The sequence below is a fragment of the Rhineura floridana genome, chromosome 10 (genome assembly GCF_030035675.1).
Source record: "Rhineura floridana isolate rRhiFlo1 chromosome 10, rRhiFlo1.hap2, whole genome shotgun sequence".
NCBI lineage: Eukaryota > Metazoa > Chordata > Lepidosauria > Squamata > Rhineuridae > Rhineura > Rhineura floridana.
The window spans coordinates 29,149,111-29,166,449 of NC_084489.1; the positions used below are offsets into that span (position 1 = coordinate 29,149,111).

At 42.7% G+C, this 17,339-nt stretch overlaps 1 protein-coding gene across 4 annotated transcripts in view; it reads left to right on the forward strand.

Annotated features, from left to right (window-relative positions):
- NEK10 (NIMA related kinase 10) overlaps positions 1 to 17,339 on the forward strand; it is a 185,989-nt gene that overhangs the window by 125,952 nt on the left and 42,698 nt on the right. For all 4 annotated transcript variants that reach the window (XM_061585967.1, XM_061585968.1, XM_061585969.1 and 1 more), the window contains 4 exons: positions 1,920 to 1,990; positions 11,733 to 11,946; positions 12,621 to 12,804; positions 12,903 to 12,989. In XM_061585967.1, the coding sequence (XP_061441951.1) occupies positions 1,920 to 1,990; positions 11,733 to 11,946; positions 12,621 to 12,804; positions 12,903 to 12,989 (556 nt within the window). The remainder of the gene's footprint in view (positions 1 to 1,919; positions 1,991 to 11,732; positions 11,947 to 12,620; positions 12,805 to 12,902; positions 12,990 to 17,339) is intronic.

A 17,339-nucleotide genomic window follows, 5' to 3' on the forward strand; every position in this document is an offset into this window, starting at 1 on the left:
AGTGAGGAAGTTCTAAGCTTAATGGACAATATAAAAACTGACAAATCACCGGGCCCGGATGGCATCCACCCGAGAGTTCTCAAAGAACTCAAATGTGAAATTGCTGATCTGCTAACTAAAATATGTAACTTGTCCCTTGGGTCCTCCTCCGTGCCTGAGGACTGGAAAGTGGCAAATGTAACGCCAATCTTCAAAAAGGGATCCAGAGGGGATCCTGGAAATTACAGGCCAGTTAGCTTAACTTCTGTCCCTGGAAAACTGGTAGAAAGTATTATTAAAGCTAGATTAACTAAGCACATAGAACAAGCCTTGCTGAAGCAGAGCCAGCATGGCTTCTGCAAGGGAAAGTCCTGTCTCAGTAACCTATTAGAATTCTTTGAGAGTGTCAACAAGCATATAGATAGAGGTGATCCAGTGGACATAGTGTACTTAGACTTTCAAAAAGCGTTTGACAAGGTACCTCACCAAAGGCTTCTGAGGAAGCTTAGCAGTCATGGAATAAGAGGAGAGGTCCTCTTGTGGATAAGAAATTGGTTAAGAAGCAGAAAGCAGAGAGTAGGAATAAACGGACAGTTCTCCCAATGGAGGGCTGTAGAAAGTGGAGTCCCTCAAGGATCGGTATTGGGACCTGTACTTTTCAACTTGTTCATTAATGACCTAGAATTAGGAGTGAGCAGTGAAGTGGCCAAGTTTGCTGATGACACTAAATTGTTCAGGGTTGTTAAAACAAAAAGGGATTGCGAAGAGCTCCAAAAAGACCTCTCCAAACTGAGTGAATGGGCAGAAAAATGGCAAATGCAATTCAATATAAACAAGTGTAAAATTATGCATATTGGAGCAAAAAATCTTAATTTCACATATACGCTCATGGGGTCTGAACTGGCGGTGACCGACCAGGAGAGAGACCTCGGGGTTGTAGTGGACAGCACGATGAAAATGTCGACCCAGTGTGCGGCAGCTGTGAAAAAGGCAAATTCCATGCTAGCGATAATTAGGAAAGGTATTGAAAATAAAACAGCCGATATCATAATGCCGTTGTATAAATCTATGGTGCGGCCACATTTGGAATACTGTGTACAGTTCTGGTCGCCTCATCTCAAAAAGGATATTATAGAGTTGGAAAAGGTTCAGAAGAGGGCAACCAGAATGATCAAGGGGATGGAGCGACTCGCTTACGAGGAAAGGTTGCAGCATTTGGGGCTTTTTAGTTTAGAGAAAAGGCGGGTCAGAGGAGACATGATAGAAGTGTATAAAATTATGCATGGCATTGAGAAAGTGGATAGAGAAAAGTTCTTCTCCCTCTCTCATAATACTAGAACTCGTGGACATTCAAAGAAGCTGAATGTTGGAAGATTCAGGACAGACAAAAGGAAGTACTTCTTTACTCAGCGCATAGTTAAACTATGGAATTTGCTCCCACAAGATGCAGTAATGGCCACCAGCTTGGACGGCTTTAAAAGAAGATTAGACAAATTCATGGAGGACAGGGCTATCAATGGCTACTAGCCATGATGGCTGTGCTCTGCCACCCTAGTCAGAGGCAGCATGCTTCTGAAAACCAGTTGCCGGAAGCCTCAGGAGGGGAGAGTGTTCTTGCACTCGGGTCCTGCTTGCGGGCTTCCCCCAGGCACCTGGTTGGCCACTGTGAGAACAGGATGCTGGACTAGATGGGCCACTGGCCTGATCCAGCAGGCTCTTCTTATGTTCTTATGTTCTTATGTTCATGTAGGAAATTATTTGTATACAGTCTGGTGTGATAAATACATGTGTGCCAATTTCTTTACCTGTACGTGTCACAGGTGCCTTGTGAAGTAATATTGATTATGTGATGTGTGTCATCCTGTTCAAAGGGAAATTCACAACCTAATTAATCCATAATGCAATGTTCTCCTTATGATAACAATTTATTTATTTTGCAGATAGTAGAATCTGCATATGAGCCAGTTCCAGATGGTGCCTATTCTGAAAAAGTATCAGCAATCATTAAAAGGTAAAGTGTATTGTAGGGTAGGTCCTTTTACCCTGAGTAGAATGGAGAGATGCAGCCACAGAGTTAATACTACTGTTCAGAAATGTGAAATGCCACTGAAACATTTGCTAGTCGAAGTTGGTGAGGGGAAAAGCATACTCTAATGCCCTGATCCTGTGATGCCTGTGATTTCTCGAATTTCCCTGCCAGCAAGAGTTTCCACATTCAGTTCAATGTATGTGACATTTTGGAATGCATAAAGGAATAAAGAAACCAGTTTATATAGGAACAATGCTCGTTGTGCACACTGGAGCACATATGGAGTTCTCTGTTAGTGTCTACATGCCTGTACCATCTGTCATGAGACTAAACTGCCATCACCCTCTCTAATAATATGTTCAGGTGGTGAGTGCAAACAGGACTGAAGCCAGAGTAAGAGTCCTGAGAAGCAAAAGGGTATCTGCAATGTGTGTGTGCGCGCGCGTCTATAAAATGCCCTGCTTGGAAGGAATAACTGGCTCTGACTCTGAAAATGACCATTTCAGTTAGGAGGGTGGAGGATTCCCTGCAACATTTTGTGGCAGATCTCACTTGTAGCTATGTATAGCAGCAAAAAAAAAATTTATTAATTAATGCACACAAAGAGAAATGCTTACATGCAAATGACAATTTCTTATTAATATATAAGATAAAGCTCATTCTGCAATTTGGTTTGTGTTTATAGTGCCCCAGGACTGAGTCTTTTGGTCACCCTTGCTAAAATAGAAAACAGAGCAACTCTTTGGAATTTGGGTATATTTAGAGATATGAAGGCCTGGAAAAAAACCCGGAAAAGTTCGGGGGGAGAAATGGGTCATTGTTGTTTTGTTTTGTTTCTCCCACATCATTTTCCCCATTTTTTTTCTGGGCCTTCACATCTCTAGACATATTCCTTCTGTTTCCACATAGTTGTTCTATTTCATTATTGCTGAGAAAACCCAAGGCTAGACTGACTGTGACTTTGAAGATGCAGGAATACATATTTGGTTATTCTTGTCACCTCTTTTGTTAAAACCAGCTGTGCCCCCCCCCTTAGACAAGGGCAGAGGGAGAAGAGGTCAACTCTCCCATGCCATTTCAGCATCTTCACCCCGCTGCTATTTTAACAGAGACAAGAAAACCCAGGATGACAGCCACAAGGAGTTAGAAAGTTCCCAATAGATTTGAAGAAGGTCTTTATCAACGGAAGCTTCTTGTATTTGCTCCTTTATGAAAACAGCTCAAAAAAGCTACCTGCTGCAATTACTTTACGTGTATGGGTACCTGTATATTTTCTCTTCCATAACTAGTAGTAGTATTGGGCAGGGGACAACTTGATTAAAACTGTGATGCAGGGGTAAGGATTAACCTCCTCTCCCCTGTGATGTGACCCTTCCAAATCAAGGGTCCCTGCAGCGGTTTTAGCAAAATAAATACATAAATAAAATTGAGAAGCACGTCGTCTTTGGTCTTCAAGAACAAAGAATTCATCCACAATTGAGCTGTACCCAGTATACAGAGAAGCGTACAATGCTATGAGAATTTGTGATGGTGATGAAGGCAATGATTGGCTTAGTTTTTCTGTTGTCATTAAAGATCTGGGCAGTTAGAAGGGCCTAGGCTCTCTGCCTTTAACCAAGCTGCTCTGATGTTAAAAGGGGCTTTGGTGGTAATAGAATAAGGGACATAAGAAAGAAAAAATAGCAAGAGCTCAGAGCAATGAAGAGACAAATAGAATGGAAGGTAGGCTATTATGAAAGGGCATGGAAACCCAGTAGACAAAATAAGCAGATGCTTGAGAGATAGAGAGAAGAGGTCTAAAGTTTACATATGTATTCAAATGGGGCACAGGCACATGGTGACCATAATGATCTGTCATAAAGGATGTCCTGAAGACTCAAGTATGTCTGCAGTGATCTTAAGTGGTGACATTAAAAGAAGCATGTAATTGGTTGATTCCATTAATGCTCACTTACTTGGTATAACACTGTAATTTGCTAGAAATGCCATTCAATTATCACAATAATCACTTATTGACAGCCGACACTGTTACAACATAAGATATAAACAGATAACAACATAGAAGATGATAGAAATATGCTTTATTGGTACAAAAATAGGATACATGATGGTGGGTTTAATTAAGACAGATAATTATAAAATAAGCCTGATCATTACTTTGATGGGCATTCCTAAAATGAAAATTATAATTTGTTTTTGAATTCATAGCTCAAACCAGAATGAATACAAAGCAAAAGTAACATCATTAAAAACTTTACAGCAGAGAATAAACAAACTATCCCATTCCTGTAGAAATTAAACATTGTTAAAGCCCATACTAAAGAGAAGGCTGGTAGGACTACAGTGTTCATTCTGTTCTCCTAACCTCAAATGGCACACCAGAGGACAAATCCTGGCACAGGAGTTCTAGGGTTACTGCTGCACAAGTGTCAAAGCTCAGGCTGGTGATAGACTCTTTAAGACTTATTCTACTATCTGCTGTGTTTATGTAGCTACTCCTAGGGGTGGGTCCTTTAGAAGAACTACTGAAATCGTATCTGTAAAGAAAAACCAAGTTTGGCTTTCCAGTACACACTCCTGGGTTTGAAAACATTATTTTAAGCAGCAGAACACTTATGGGGGGCTGCTAATACTGAGAGCTTACTATGTGGAGCTCCATGTGCTGGTGGCCTTTCTATGAAGTGGAGCCATAGGCCCATTCACATTATGCTTGTTTTAATTGGGATGCTTCTTCAAGCATTTTCTGTGCAAACCTGATGGAATGGAACGGAACAAGGCAACACTTGGCAAAGTTCTTAGAAATGGGCTGGATTTCTAAAAGGATTCACACAAGAATTCTGTGTTTGGAACTGTTGTGAGATACATCCTTAGAATGCACCTTCTGAATCCACTTGCATAGATATATATACTTCTTCTTTGTAGTCTCTGTGCAGTTCCAGAATAGGTTCTATGCCTATGGAGAGCTCATTCAGGAAACTGACAGCTAGGCTAGAGCTTTGGTGAGAGCCCCATGAATCAAGGGGCATGGCTTATACATCCTGCTTAGTCTCTCTTGATTGCTAGAGCAGTAGTACCATTAGGGAACACCGCTAGAGCTAGGACTTCTTACTTTTGTTTTTATTTTTCATTGGTTACCCATTTGCCTATATCTTCTTGCTCTTTTGCATCTGTGCGCTCAAAAGACAGGATGTTTTCAAAACTCTCCATCTTGTTGGAATATACATCCTGAAATGGATGGGTACACCCTGTGCCTACTCTGTCTAAGGAACATCACTGAGAACTGTTGTTATTACTTTTATTAATTATTATTATTTAGTTAATTTATGACCTGCCCTTCCTCCGAAAAGGAGTCCAGGTTGTTGTTGGCCTGTGCAAGAACTGTGGCCAAGCTAGTAAAAAACAAAACTTCTTGTTTGTGGGTTCTGTTGTGGGAAAAGTATACATCCTACAATCTTGGGAACTTAGAAGATCTGCGTGGTACTGACTTCTTTGGCTTTACTGATGGCTGAACCATTGGAGACCTAGCCACTATGCCATCTTCCAGTGGGATTGGTTCCTCTTCAGAGGTCAGACCTACTTTTGCTTCAGAAACACCTGCAGCACCATCAGTGTTGATACTGGGTGCACATAATGATCACATCCTCTTCCTTTGGATCAAGGTTACTGGAGCGCCTTTCTTCTGAGCTTTTGGCCTTGAAGAGACAAGCTTCTTTGGACCCATTCATCTATAAAGAAAAAAAAGGGGGATAAGAATGAATGCTGTGCCAGCCTTTTCCATCCTGTTACAGTAATGGAGGCATAACACAGTGGTCAGTTGCTCAATTCTCCAACCCCCGTCTTGGAGAAAATTGCTGCCTGCCACTTCTTCCTTCAGTAGAACACATGCCACCAGTTCTTTTGATCAAGTTCCATCTCCCAGTCATTTGCTCAGTGTTAGAAGGGGAGATCACCGATGTCACCCAGAAGTTCTATCATGTCTGGGGTGACTTTCTTTTTCCCCTATCTTGTCCCTTATACCAGTTGCTGAGGGGCTCAAGGGAGTCCTCTTTGTCATTTTCATACTCTATGTGATGGTTGTCTGAGAGGGAGTATCACTATTTTTGTGACTGAGACATTCAGTACTGAAGAACCCATTCACAAATGCCAAGCCTTGACCTTGAACTGGACATGGCTCCTTGGAAGACAAATTGGACTTCTCACTAACTCAAGACTTGGGGGAGCAGACAATATTCCCTGATGCCAGCCCTGGAGATCCTGAGAGTCTGGAGAGAGCTACCCCAGGATTGTCTACAGAAGGTTCTCAAAAGGCCTTTGGAGTGGGTTCCAGACAGTGCCAGTAGATATGACCCTGGTGGAGTCTGAGGGAGAGGTCGAGCAATCCCCCAGTCCCCAGCAGGCACCTAAACATTCAAGCTTGGACCATAGGCTCACAAAGAAGTGCATGTCTAAGAGCCCAGAGTTACTGTGTGACTAAGCAATAAGTAAGTCTTTATGAGTAAGGTACTCCTTGAGAGGAAGGGCTCTCAGAACACCCTTAAACACCAGTAACGTGTAGTAGGTATAGCCTGGGAGATCAGGCTATATCAGCCCTTGTTTTGAGCTTCCCAGTTGCTGAAACAATACAGGTCTCGAGCTCTCTGACCCTGAAACCTGATTCTTTGACTTACCTTGCTTAGATTGGATTTCATCTCTTGCTTGATCTCTGGATTGTTACCTTCTGACCCTGACCCTGGATCATGTTTTGGGCTCAAACTGAGTATTCGTAACTGATCCCAGTTTTCTTCGACTATGAATGTTTGACTTCATTGTTTGACAATCTCATGAGTCCTTAGTCTTCCTGGACTCTAAAGGCTTGGGGCCTGCCCACAAACTACAACTGCTGGAGCAGGACACCAGATTATTGGGACAGAGGTTCACCTTCCCAGACCCCAAGGTCTGACTCTTGGAAACGCTACAGTCTCCGAGTTGACCCATGGCATCAGAAGTGATACCACTGTTCTTGAAGGTCACCCTCTTCCTATTATCAAGACCGAAGTAGGTGCCCTTCACCTCAGATGTGGGATGATAAGAACATAAGAAGAGCCTGCTGGATCAGGCCAGTGGCCCATCTAGTCCAGCATCCTGTTCTCACAGTGGCCAACCAGGTGCCTGGGGGAAGCCCGCAAGCAGGACCCGAGTGCAAGAACACTCTCCCCTCCTGAGGCTTCCGGCAACTGGTTTTCAGAAGCATGCTGCCTCTGACTAGGGTGGCAGAGCACAGCCATCATGGCTAGTAGCCATTGATACCCCTGTCCTCCATGAATTTGTCTAATCTTCTTTTAAAGCCATCCAAGCTGGTGGCCATTACTGCATTTTGTAGTAGCAAATTCCATAGTTTAACTATGCGCTGAGTAAAGAAGAACTTCCTTTTGTCTGTCCTGAATCTTCCAACATTCAGCTTCTTTGAATGTCCACGAGTTCTAGTATTATGAGAGAGGGAGAAGAACTTTTCTCTATCCACTTTCTCAATGCCATGCATAATTTTATACACTTCTATCATGTCTCCTCTGACCCGCCTTTTCTCTAAACTAAAAAGCCCTAAATGCTGCAACCTTTCCTCGTAAGGGAGTCGCTCCATCCCCTTGATCATTCTGGTTGCCCTCTTCTGAACCTTTTCCAACTCTAGAATATCCTTTTTGAGATGAGGCGACCAGAACTGTACACAGTATTCCAAATGCGGCCACACCATAGATTTATACAACGGCATTATGATATCGGCTGTTTTATTTTCAATACCTTTCCTAATTATCGCTAGCATGGAATTTGCCTTTTTCACAGCTGCCGCACACTGGGTCGACATTTTCATCGTGCTGTCCACTACAACCCCGAGGTCTCTCTCCTGGTCAGTCACCGCCAGTTCAGACCCCATGAGCGTATATGTGAAATTAAGATTTTTTGCTCCAATATGCATAATTTTACACTTGTTTATATTGAATTGCATTTGCCATTTTTCCGCCCATTCACTCAGTTTGGAGAGGTCTTTTTGGAGCTTTTTGGATGCCATCCGGGCCCGGTGATTTGTCAGTTTTTATATTGTCCATTAAGCCTAGAACTTCCACTCTCGTTACCAGTATTTGTCTCAGTTCCTCAGAATCCCTTCCTGCAAATGTTAGTTCAGGTTCAGGGATCTGCCGTGTAACTTCCACTGTGAAGACAGATGCAAAGAATTCATTTAGCTTCTCTGCAATCTCCTTATCGTTCTTTAGTACACCTTTGACTCCCTTATCATCCAAGAGTCCAATCTCCTCCCTAGATGGTCTCCTGCTTTGAATGTATTTATAGAATTTTTTGTTGTTGGTTTTTATGTTCTTAGCAATGTGCTCCTCAAATTCTTTTTTAGCATCCCTTATTGTCTTCTTGCATTTCTTTTGCCAGAGTTTGTGTCCTTTTTTATTTTCTTCATTCGGACAAGACTTCCATTTTCTGAAGGAAGACTTTTTGCCTCTAAGAGCTTCCTTGACTTTGCTCGTTAACCATGCTGGCATCTTCTTGGCCCTGGCGGTACCTTTTCTGATCTGCGGTATGCACTCCAGTTGAGCTTCTAATATAGTGTTTTTAAACAACTTCCAAGCATTTTCGAGTGATGTGACCCTCTGGACTTTGTTTTTCAGCTTTCTTTTTACCAATCCCCTCATTTTTGTGAAGTTTCCTCTTTTGAAGTCAAATGTGACCGTGTTGGATTTTCTTGGCAATTGGCCAGTTACATGTATGTTTAATTTAATAGCACTGTGGTCACTGCTCCCAATCGGTTCAACAACACTTACATCTCGCACCAGGTCCCGGTCCCCACTGAGGATTAAGTCCAGGGTTGCCATCCCTCTGGTCGGTTCCATGACCAACTGGTCTAGGGAATAGTCATTTAGAATATCTAGAAACTTTGCTTCTTTGTCATGACTGGAACACATATGCGGCCAGTCTATGTCCGGGTAGTTGAAGTCACCCATTACTACCACATTTCCTAGTTTGGATGCTTCCTCAATTTCATATCTCATCTCAAGGTCTCCCTGAGCATTTTGATCAGGGGGACGATAGATCGTTCCCAGTATTAAGTCCCTCCTGGGGCATGGTATCACCATCCACAACGATTCTGTGGAGGAGTCTCCCTCTTGGGGTTTCGAGCTTGCTGGATTCAATGCCTTCTTTCACGTATAGAGCGACTCCGCCACCAATACATCCTTCCCTGTCCTTCCGATATAGTTTATATCCAGGGATAACCGTATCCCACTGGTTTTCTCCATTCCACCAGGTCTCCGTTATGCTCACTATATCAATGCTCTCCTCTAAGACCAAGCACTCCAGTTCTCCCAACTTGGTTCGGAGGCACCTAGCATTAGCGTACAGGCACTTGTAAGCAGTGTCTCTCTTCAAGTGTCTTTGGCACTTGTGTTTTGGCCTGTGGTAATTTTGCTCTTCTGAATTTATATCCTGTGCCCCTGCTCTCACAATGCCTACTTCTAGGCCTACCCCTTTTAAAATTTCATCATTTCTTTGGTTTTTATCCCAGGGGGGAGGTTTATTCCGAACCGGACCTTCCTCAGCTCCTGTCGGGTTTCCCCCCTCAGTCAGTTTAAAAGCTGCTCTGCTACCTTTTTAATTTTAAGTGCCAGCAGTCTGGTTCCATTCTGGTTCAAGTGGAGCCCGTCCCTTTTGTACAGGCCCGGCTTGTCCCAAAATGTTCCCCAGTGCCTAACAAATCCAAACCCTTCCACCCGACACCATCGTCTCATCCACGCATTGAGACTGCAAAGCTGGGCCTGTCTGGCTGGTCCTGCACGTGGAACCGGTAGCATTTGAGAGAAAGCCACCTTGGAGGTCCTGGCTTTCAGCATCCTACCTAGCAACCTAAATTTTGCTTCCAGGACCTCACGGCTGCATTTCCCCATGTCGTTGGTGCCAACATGCACTACGACCACTGACTCCTCCCCAGCACTCTCTACCAAACTATCTAAACGACGAGCGATATCCGCAACCTTCGCACCAGGCAAGCAAAACACCTTGCGGTCTACATGCCCATCACACACCCCACTGTCTATGTTCCTAATGATCGAATCACCCACTACAAGGATCTCTCCACCCCCTGGAGATATATCCTCGGCACGAGAGGATAGCTGCTCATCCCCCAAGGAATGGGTCCCTTCTAAGGGATCGTTTCCCTCTTCCTCAGCTGGATGCTCTCCTTCCCCGAGACCATCGTTCTCCATGATAGCAGGAGAGCTATCATCATTGGAGTGGGACACAGCTATAACGTCCCTGAAGGCCTCCTCCACACACCTCTCTGCCTCTCTCAGCTTTTCCAGGTCTGCCACCTTGGCCTCAAGGAAATGAAGTCGTTCCCGGAGAGCCAGGAGGTCATTGCACCGAGAGCACACCCACGACTTCTGTCCAACAGGCAGATAGTCGTACATGCTGCAGGCGGTACAAAACACTGGAAAGCCCCCACACCCCTGCTGGCTTCTTACCTGCATAGTTTTGTTTAAGGTTTATTACGTCAGTGGGTTGGAGACTGCGGTTTAGTTGAGGTTACGGAACAGACAGGCAGAGTGGGGGGCCCTGGCCTCCTCGCCCTGCTGCCGAACTCGCTCTGCTGCTTAACTCGCCTTGACGCTTTATCAGCTGGGGCCTTGACGCTTCGTCAGCTGGGGCTCCCTCTAGCTCGTGGAGCAGTGATACCCAATGATACCCATTGTCAGCTACAGTGCTGAAGTCACCAGATTTGCCACAATGGAGCTACCGTCCCATTAATTCTATCTGCGAGCTTAGCATGTGGTCTTATATGCACTGGGTCAGACACACAGATCATCTTGCTGCTGCAGCATCAGCACCAGTTATGATACTGAGTACTGCTCAATCATTACATTTAGAAAAGACATTGCACATCTTGGATGTTGGTTAAGCCCTGGCTTTTTATTTAGACAGCACCAAAGGTTTTCTGAAGAGTCAACAGCTATCCCTCTGCTTTGAAGGTGCCAGGAAGTGTGAACTTCTCTCCAATCAATGTTTTTCTAACTAAGTTTCATTGACAGTTCACCTCTATTATCAGTTAGATAGGTTCCCAGCTGTGGAACGAGTCACATCTTGTTTCATAAGGGAAGGTTGCAGCTTCAGCAGCATCCCTCCATAGAGTCCCTCTAGAGGAACTTTGCCAGGCAACCGTTTGCTCAAAATCATTGACCTTCATCTGTCACTACTGACTCTATATGAGAGCTCACATGGATTTTTCCTTCAAGAAGGCCATGCTCATCTCTTTGCATTCTTGGCACTTGCCCCATCTCCAGTAAGTTAGCTTGTTACTCTTCCTGTATGTGGGTCTGCACAGAAACCATGAAGAAGAACAGATAGCTCACCTGTAATTGTAGTCCTTCAGTAATCAAAGGTGCAGTCACACAATCCACCTCCCCCCTTCCCTGCTACAGATTTTATAAGATTGTTATCCTTTATAAGATTGTTGTGGAAGTCAAAAATATTAACTGAGTGGGAGGCAGGAGACATACCCTTTGATGAGTGTGCATGGAGGGTTGGGGTAGGGCACCTGCCAAAACTGTAGCCAAGTTTCCCAAGTGGGCTTTGCCAGGTTGCAGAATGCATATGCATGATTATATAGATGACTACTCAAAGAACAACAGTTACAGGTAAATAACCAATCAACTGTGTAGATTGTTTAAATAATTGAGGGTTTTTTCTATAGATGCTTGACTCCTGATGCAGAGAGTCGTCCTGACATAATAGAGGTCAGTTCAATGATATCAGATGTTATGATGAAGTATTTAGATGGTTTAGCAACCTCTCAGCTTGTCTTGGAGAGGAAACTGGAACGCGAGAGGAGGCGTACCCAGAGATATTTCATGGAGGCCAACAGGAATGCAATGACATGTCACCACCAGCTTACTGTATTATCTCAGGTAAGTAAATGTAAATAAATATTTTGTCACATATAGAATCCTGCATACATTATATGGATAAGTGGCTCCCTAAGCTTGAAGAGAGAAAACATTATTTGTGCAAAGTAGTCCCCTGTATCTAATATTGAACAGAATTGTGGTAGCTGCATTTGCAGCTCTAGTTCTCTGTTAGAGGGAAGTGTCATCAGCTTTGGCCACACAAAACCAAATGCTCCTCTCTTTAATTGGATCTACTATGAAAATGCTATAAAAATAGCTAACAGCAGATCAAGAGCAAACTGCTAACGTGGAATTAAACTTGGAATGGATCCAAAAATAACATAACGTCTCTAACATTAGGTGCCTTTGTAAATCAAGCTTATCTGCAGAATTAATTCACTAAAGCTGCAATCCAATACACAATTACCTGGGAGTAAGTCTCATTGAACCCAATGGAGCTTACTTCAAACTAGACATGTATTGGATTGCAGCCTTACACATTAGAATATGTGCTCAAGATCATATAGTATAGTCTGAGCACAGTTTTGGATCAGTCATATTAGTATACAGTTCTGTGCTAGCAGAGTTTCTAAAGATCATCAAAAGAAGCTGAGGAAAATCAATGGTGTTGCTAGAACACTGCAACGTCTGGAAGCTATACTGTCAAAGGAAACTGTTTCTGTTTTCCTTTGTAGGAGCATTATGAGAAGTCAAGCCTCAGCAGCAGTAGTAGTGGAGCAGCCAGTTTAAAAAGTGAATTTTCTGAAAACACAGATCTTTTGGCTGAAAACTTTCATCAGTCTTCTGGAAAAGATGAAGAGAAACCTTGTGATGAAAACTTGTCAGATGATAACTTCACTTTAGAAAACTTAGAAAAAGGTAGTGATGAATGAGCGAAACGAGCATTTTCAGAACTTCCAGCATGTTAATCAAAGTTGGATAGAAAGGTTCATTTCTGCTTTTGTTTTTATGCACAGATGTCTTCTCGGAGTTAGATGATGAACTGGACATATTAGATAATTCCAGCAATTCTAGTTCAAGCCCTCTTAAAGAATCAGCATTTGGTAAGCTCCTTTAAGCAACAGCTATAATCCCCAGTATTATTTCTGACTTTATCTGCTGATTTTAATGTGTTGGGCAATGATGAATAACTTTAATATATGCATCTGAGTAGATATTGAGACAAGTGTATGTGTCATGGGTGGAAGTATGGTGCTGGCCTAGAATTTTCAGAATGGGTTTGGGTGGGGGATCAGATGAAGCAGCCTCAGAAAGGAGGACAACAGAATTCATTCATGAAGTGCCTAGGCTCACAGGAAATTCTTTAGGTGAAGCAAATTCATATGAGTAAAGATGTTCCAAGGCTGAACTGCTGTGATTTTGGTAACATTCTTTCCCCACTTCTTTTCCAGTGCCTTCAGGAATGCTAGAGTCAGTGGGTTGGATTCAAAAAAAGCTTCTTCCCATTGGATCTAAACCAATGGAAAGAGTTGAGATGGTGTGGCTTCTAAAACATTGGGTTTTATTCAGTCCTTGTGCAAGCAGGGTTCCACTGGCACAACCGGACTTCTGTTTCTTCTCCTTCCCCCATGTCTCCCAATCTTCTCTGGAAGGTTCCCCAACACTCCAGAGCTGATTTTGAGGGTCTGAGTGCATGTAGTTGTGATTTGAGAAGTGAACCCTGATTCACAATGGCATGTTGTAGGAATACAAAGTTCGTATATTGAAACAACAATTGTAAATAATATGTTAGCATAAGTCATTGCAAGCACAGATATGAAGAACGAGTAATGATGGGAAGATTTGTTATGGTCTTTATTTGAATAGGTGAAGCTGAGCAATTATTCATGAATTTGTAAGCTATTTGACTATGTTATGGTAATTATATGTTTGTGTTTTAAGCATTAATACCAGGGCACAGGTAGCTTTACATTTTTTAACCGTTTATAGATACATGAGGTAAGTCCCTGTAGATATAACTGATGTCAAACTGTGTTCTCTAGAATTTGGTTACTGACAACTGAGAGGAGGAGATTGGGAACTTTCACTTCCGTTTTTAACTACCCATGGTTACTCGCAGAGCTTGGAAAAGTTACTTTTTTGAACTACAACTCCCATCAGCCCCAGCCAGTGGCCATGCTGGCTGGGGCTGATGGCAGTTGTAGTTCAAAAAAGTAACTTTTCCAAGCTCTGGTTACTCGTTACGTCAAATCATGGACAAACTGTAGTTAGTCTTAATTATGGGTAAGAGTCAGGGTGGGAAACATTTTCCTTACAAAGGCCATTCATTGGATAAGTCAGTCAAGGCTTGCAGCTGATAGTGGGTAGAGTCATAAGCAGGTGGAGCCTGAGCAAAAAAAAAGGCAATACTTGCAACGTTGCAGAGCTCTCTCTCTCTCTCTCCCTCCCCCCCCCATCTCTGCAGGCTGCTAAAACTAACCACAGTTCTTATTGGGCTCCTGCTAGGAGGAAGGGCGGGATATAAATCAAATAATAAATAAATAAATTTCAGATGAAACTAGTAATTGCAGTTAATTGAAAATAGAAGCAAAAGCTTATTTTCTCCTCTTCAAAGCAGCACTGGAGGATGAGAAGGGATTGAGCAGCTGTGGTTAGCATGATATCCAAAGCAGCCAGTAAATGCTTAGCTTGAGAACTGCAAATAAGGACTTATCCACATGAGGGCCTTTCTTCGTAGTAAAGACACTGCTTTTACCCCCACTGTAGAGTTCCACTGTCCGCACTGTGTGCTCAATGCCACCTGCAAATATGGTGATTTCCATTCATACAAGCAGCCTTCCTCCATGAAGGATCAATCAAGTTGTTTCCTAATGACCCTGCCCTCTGGTTGCTAGGTAACTGGGCATGCACACATCAGAGACAACACAGAGGATAGAGTGTTCTAGCAGTGCAGGGGAAAGAGGTGGGGGGCGACACCTTTTTTAAAAAACCCTGAAGTTCTTACCCCCCAAAAACACCCCTGTGTACTCCCCTAGTGCCAGCATCTATCACCCAACCACCTCTCTCTCTCCTCCTCTCTGCCACCAACATTCGGTTTTCTTTCCCTCTCTCCAGAATGAAATTTATCTGTTTCCACTGTCTCACCCTGGTGCACACGCACATCCCTCGTTTCTTTGCTCCCTTATCTCTGGTTCTCTCTGTGTTTATGCACAGGAACACATGCCCAGGCACCTGCTTGCTGCAGTCTTTTCCTCCTCCCCCCTTCTGCCTGAGGAAGGGTCTAAAGAGAGGCACAACTACCCACCATCCCAGCACCTTGCTTGCAAATATCTTTCCTGCTGCTGCTTGCTGCAAGCACATCACTCTTCCTCAAACTTCTGCAGTGCTCATCTTCTCAGAGCAAGAGCAGCCCTAGATAGCCATGCATCCTCCCCAGATGGCCGGGGTGCTGCGGTTGCTAGATAACCCTGTGGACAAGCCTCTTTGACCCCCTTCCTAAGTTTGCATAGCAGTACTCTGGATTGTTTGAACAGTGTTAAACTGTTACACAAAACTTAGTAGTGAGGCGATCAAAGAGAAACATGTAGACGGTAGCAAGAGCAAACTGTGAAGGGGAAGGAAGGATGGAAGGAAGGCTCTTCACATCCAGTCCAACGAGGTGACACACTTCTCTACTGGAGAATAGAGCAGATGGAAGTTGCTGGATAGACAACAGGAGACAAAATTGAATTTATGGGGGAAATAGTGGGCGTGGAAAGAGGAGTAGCAGAAAGTGATGATTCACCCACCTACCAACAAGCATCGAAGCAAATGTGGAGCTGTATTGTTCTCAACTTTTCGTATTATTGGCAGATTGGATTTCTCTGTATTTCCAGGGGGGAAGCAGTGTGATAGCTTCTGTTTGGGAGTAATGCCATGTAAACAATGTGAATTTAGAGGAGATGCAAGGAACAGCAAACACACAGTAAACCACCATGTGAACAAGTCCTTGGTCTCAGTGGAAGGGACTCTGAGGAAGGAGCCTTAATAAACTGTGCATATAATAAAAAAAAATTACAAAGGGTTTGCTGTTCATTGAAACATTGATCGGCCTAGAAACACACAGGATTAGAGGAAGAATGTAGCACCTCTTTCCTAATGCAAGATGAACTCAAACCAAAATGCACAATAGATGAGGGAAAATTGAGTTGCAGCTCTGTACATGCTATGGTTGAGGCAGAATGATAGAATAAGATACAAAACATTTGTATTTAGAAAGTCTTAAATTCACCACTTTACAAAATTCTGTAACCAGAAATCAAAATGTGCCAGACAAAGTAACTGAAACTGCATACTACTTCTGATCTTTCCCCCTTTTTTCAGGAAAAGATGTGAATAGTAAATAATGTGAGATATAAAACACTGGTTAGCAGAAAGCCATGTGGAAATAGCTCCAAGCCTTTGCCCAATAATGATCATATACTGTCAATCACCTTGGGTTTCTGAGCCTTCATCTTTAGTGATTTTTCCTCCTTAGATATGAAGGATAAAAAAAGTGTTGTTGTTTGTAAATGAGAAATGAAATTGTGAGAGGCGCAATGGGTCCAGTGATGAAAGCCAGATTCCATGGTTTGCTGTATATGATTATGGACTTTGGGAATTCCATTCTTAGGTAAAATCTTCACATGAATATAAACTCCTACTAGGACTACTTAAAGGTGACTTCTGTGGGATTCCAACCACACACACAATTTACTTTCAGAATGACACTTCTCAGATGTATTAATAATCATATCTACAGCTCTCTTTTTCTGCTTAAGAACTGAAGAGATTTATATTTATGTTAATTTAACTATCTATCAAAATTGGAATAATAGGCTGCCTTTAAAACTGGTAAAAACTCCCTTTGAAGCCATCAACTTTCTCTTTCATGTCAGGTCTAATCAAGTGGGCCCAATACCTGTTGTGACAGATAAACTGTTTGCTTACACAATTTTAATTGTCACATTGAGCTATATAGTTATTTATTTGAAGGCCACCTATTTCTTTGCTTGAGACTCTTCACGCTCATAGACAAATCTATAAAGTCTCACCGGTTACATATAAACTCATTAATTTTAGTCAGCATTTCTAGAACTGTAACGCTGTAGGGCTCAGAAAATAATTATAGAAAATCACACATTTTAGATCACCTATTGTTTTAAATTAATACTGAAATATTGATGAATCCCAGTATTTGGTAGGGTAGTGTGGTAGGGTAGTGTGTAGGGTAGTGTAATTGTTGTGGTAGGGTAGTGTGATTTTATAGCTTCATTTTATTTCCCTTTGCTTTCTGCTACTAAGAAACCTTCCTTCATATTACCCTTTATACTTCTTTGTCAAACTGTGTCACTTAAGTTTTTGTTTAGATTGCAGCTCTAATGGGTAGCAGGTAGTTCAATCTGTATATTTATCACAGCATCTGTCACATTAAT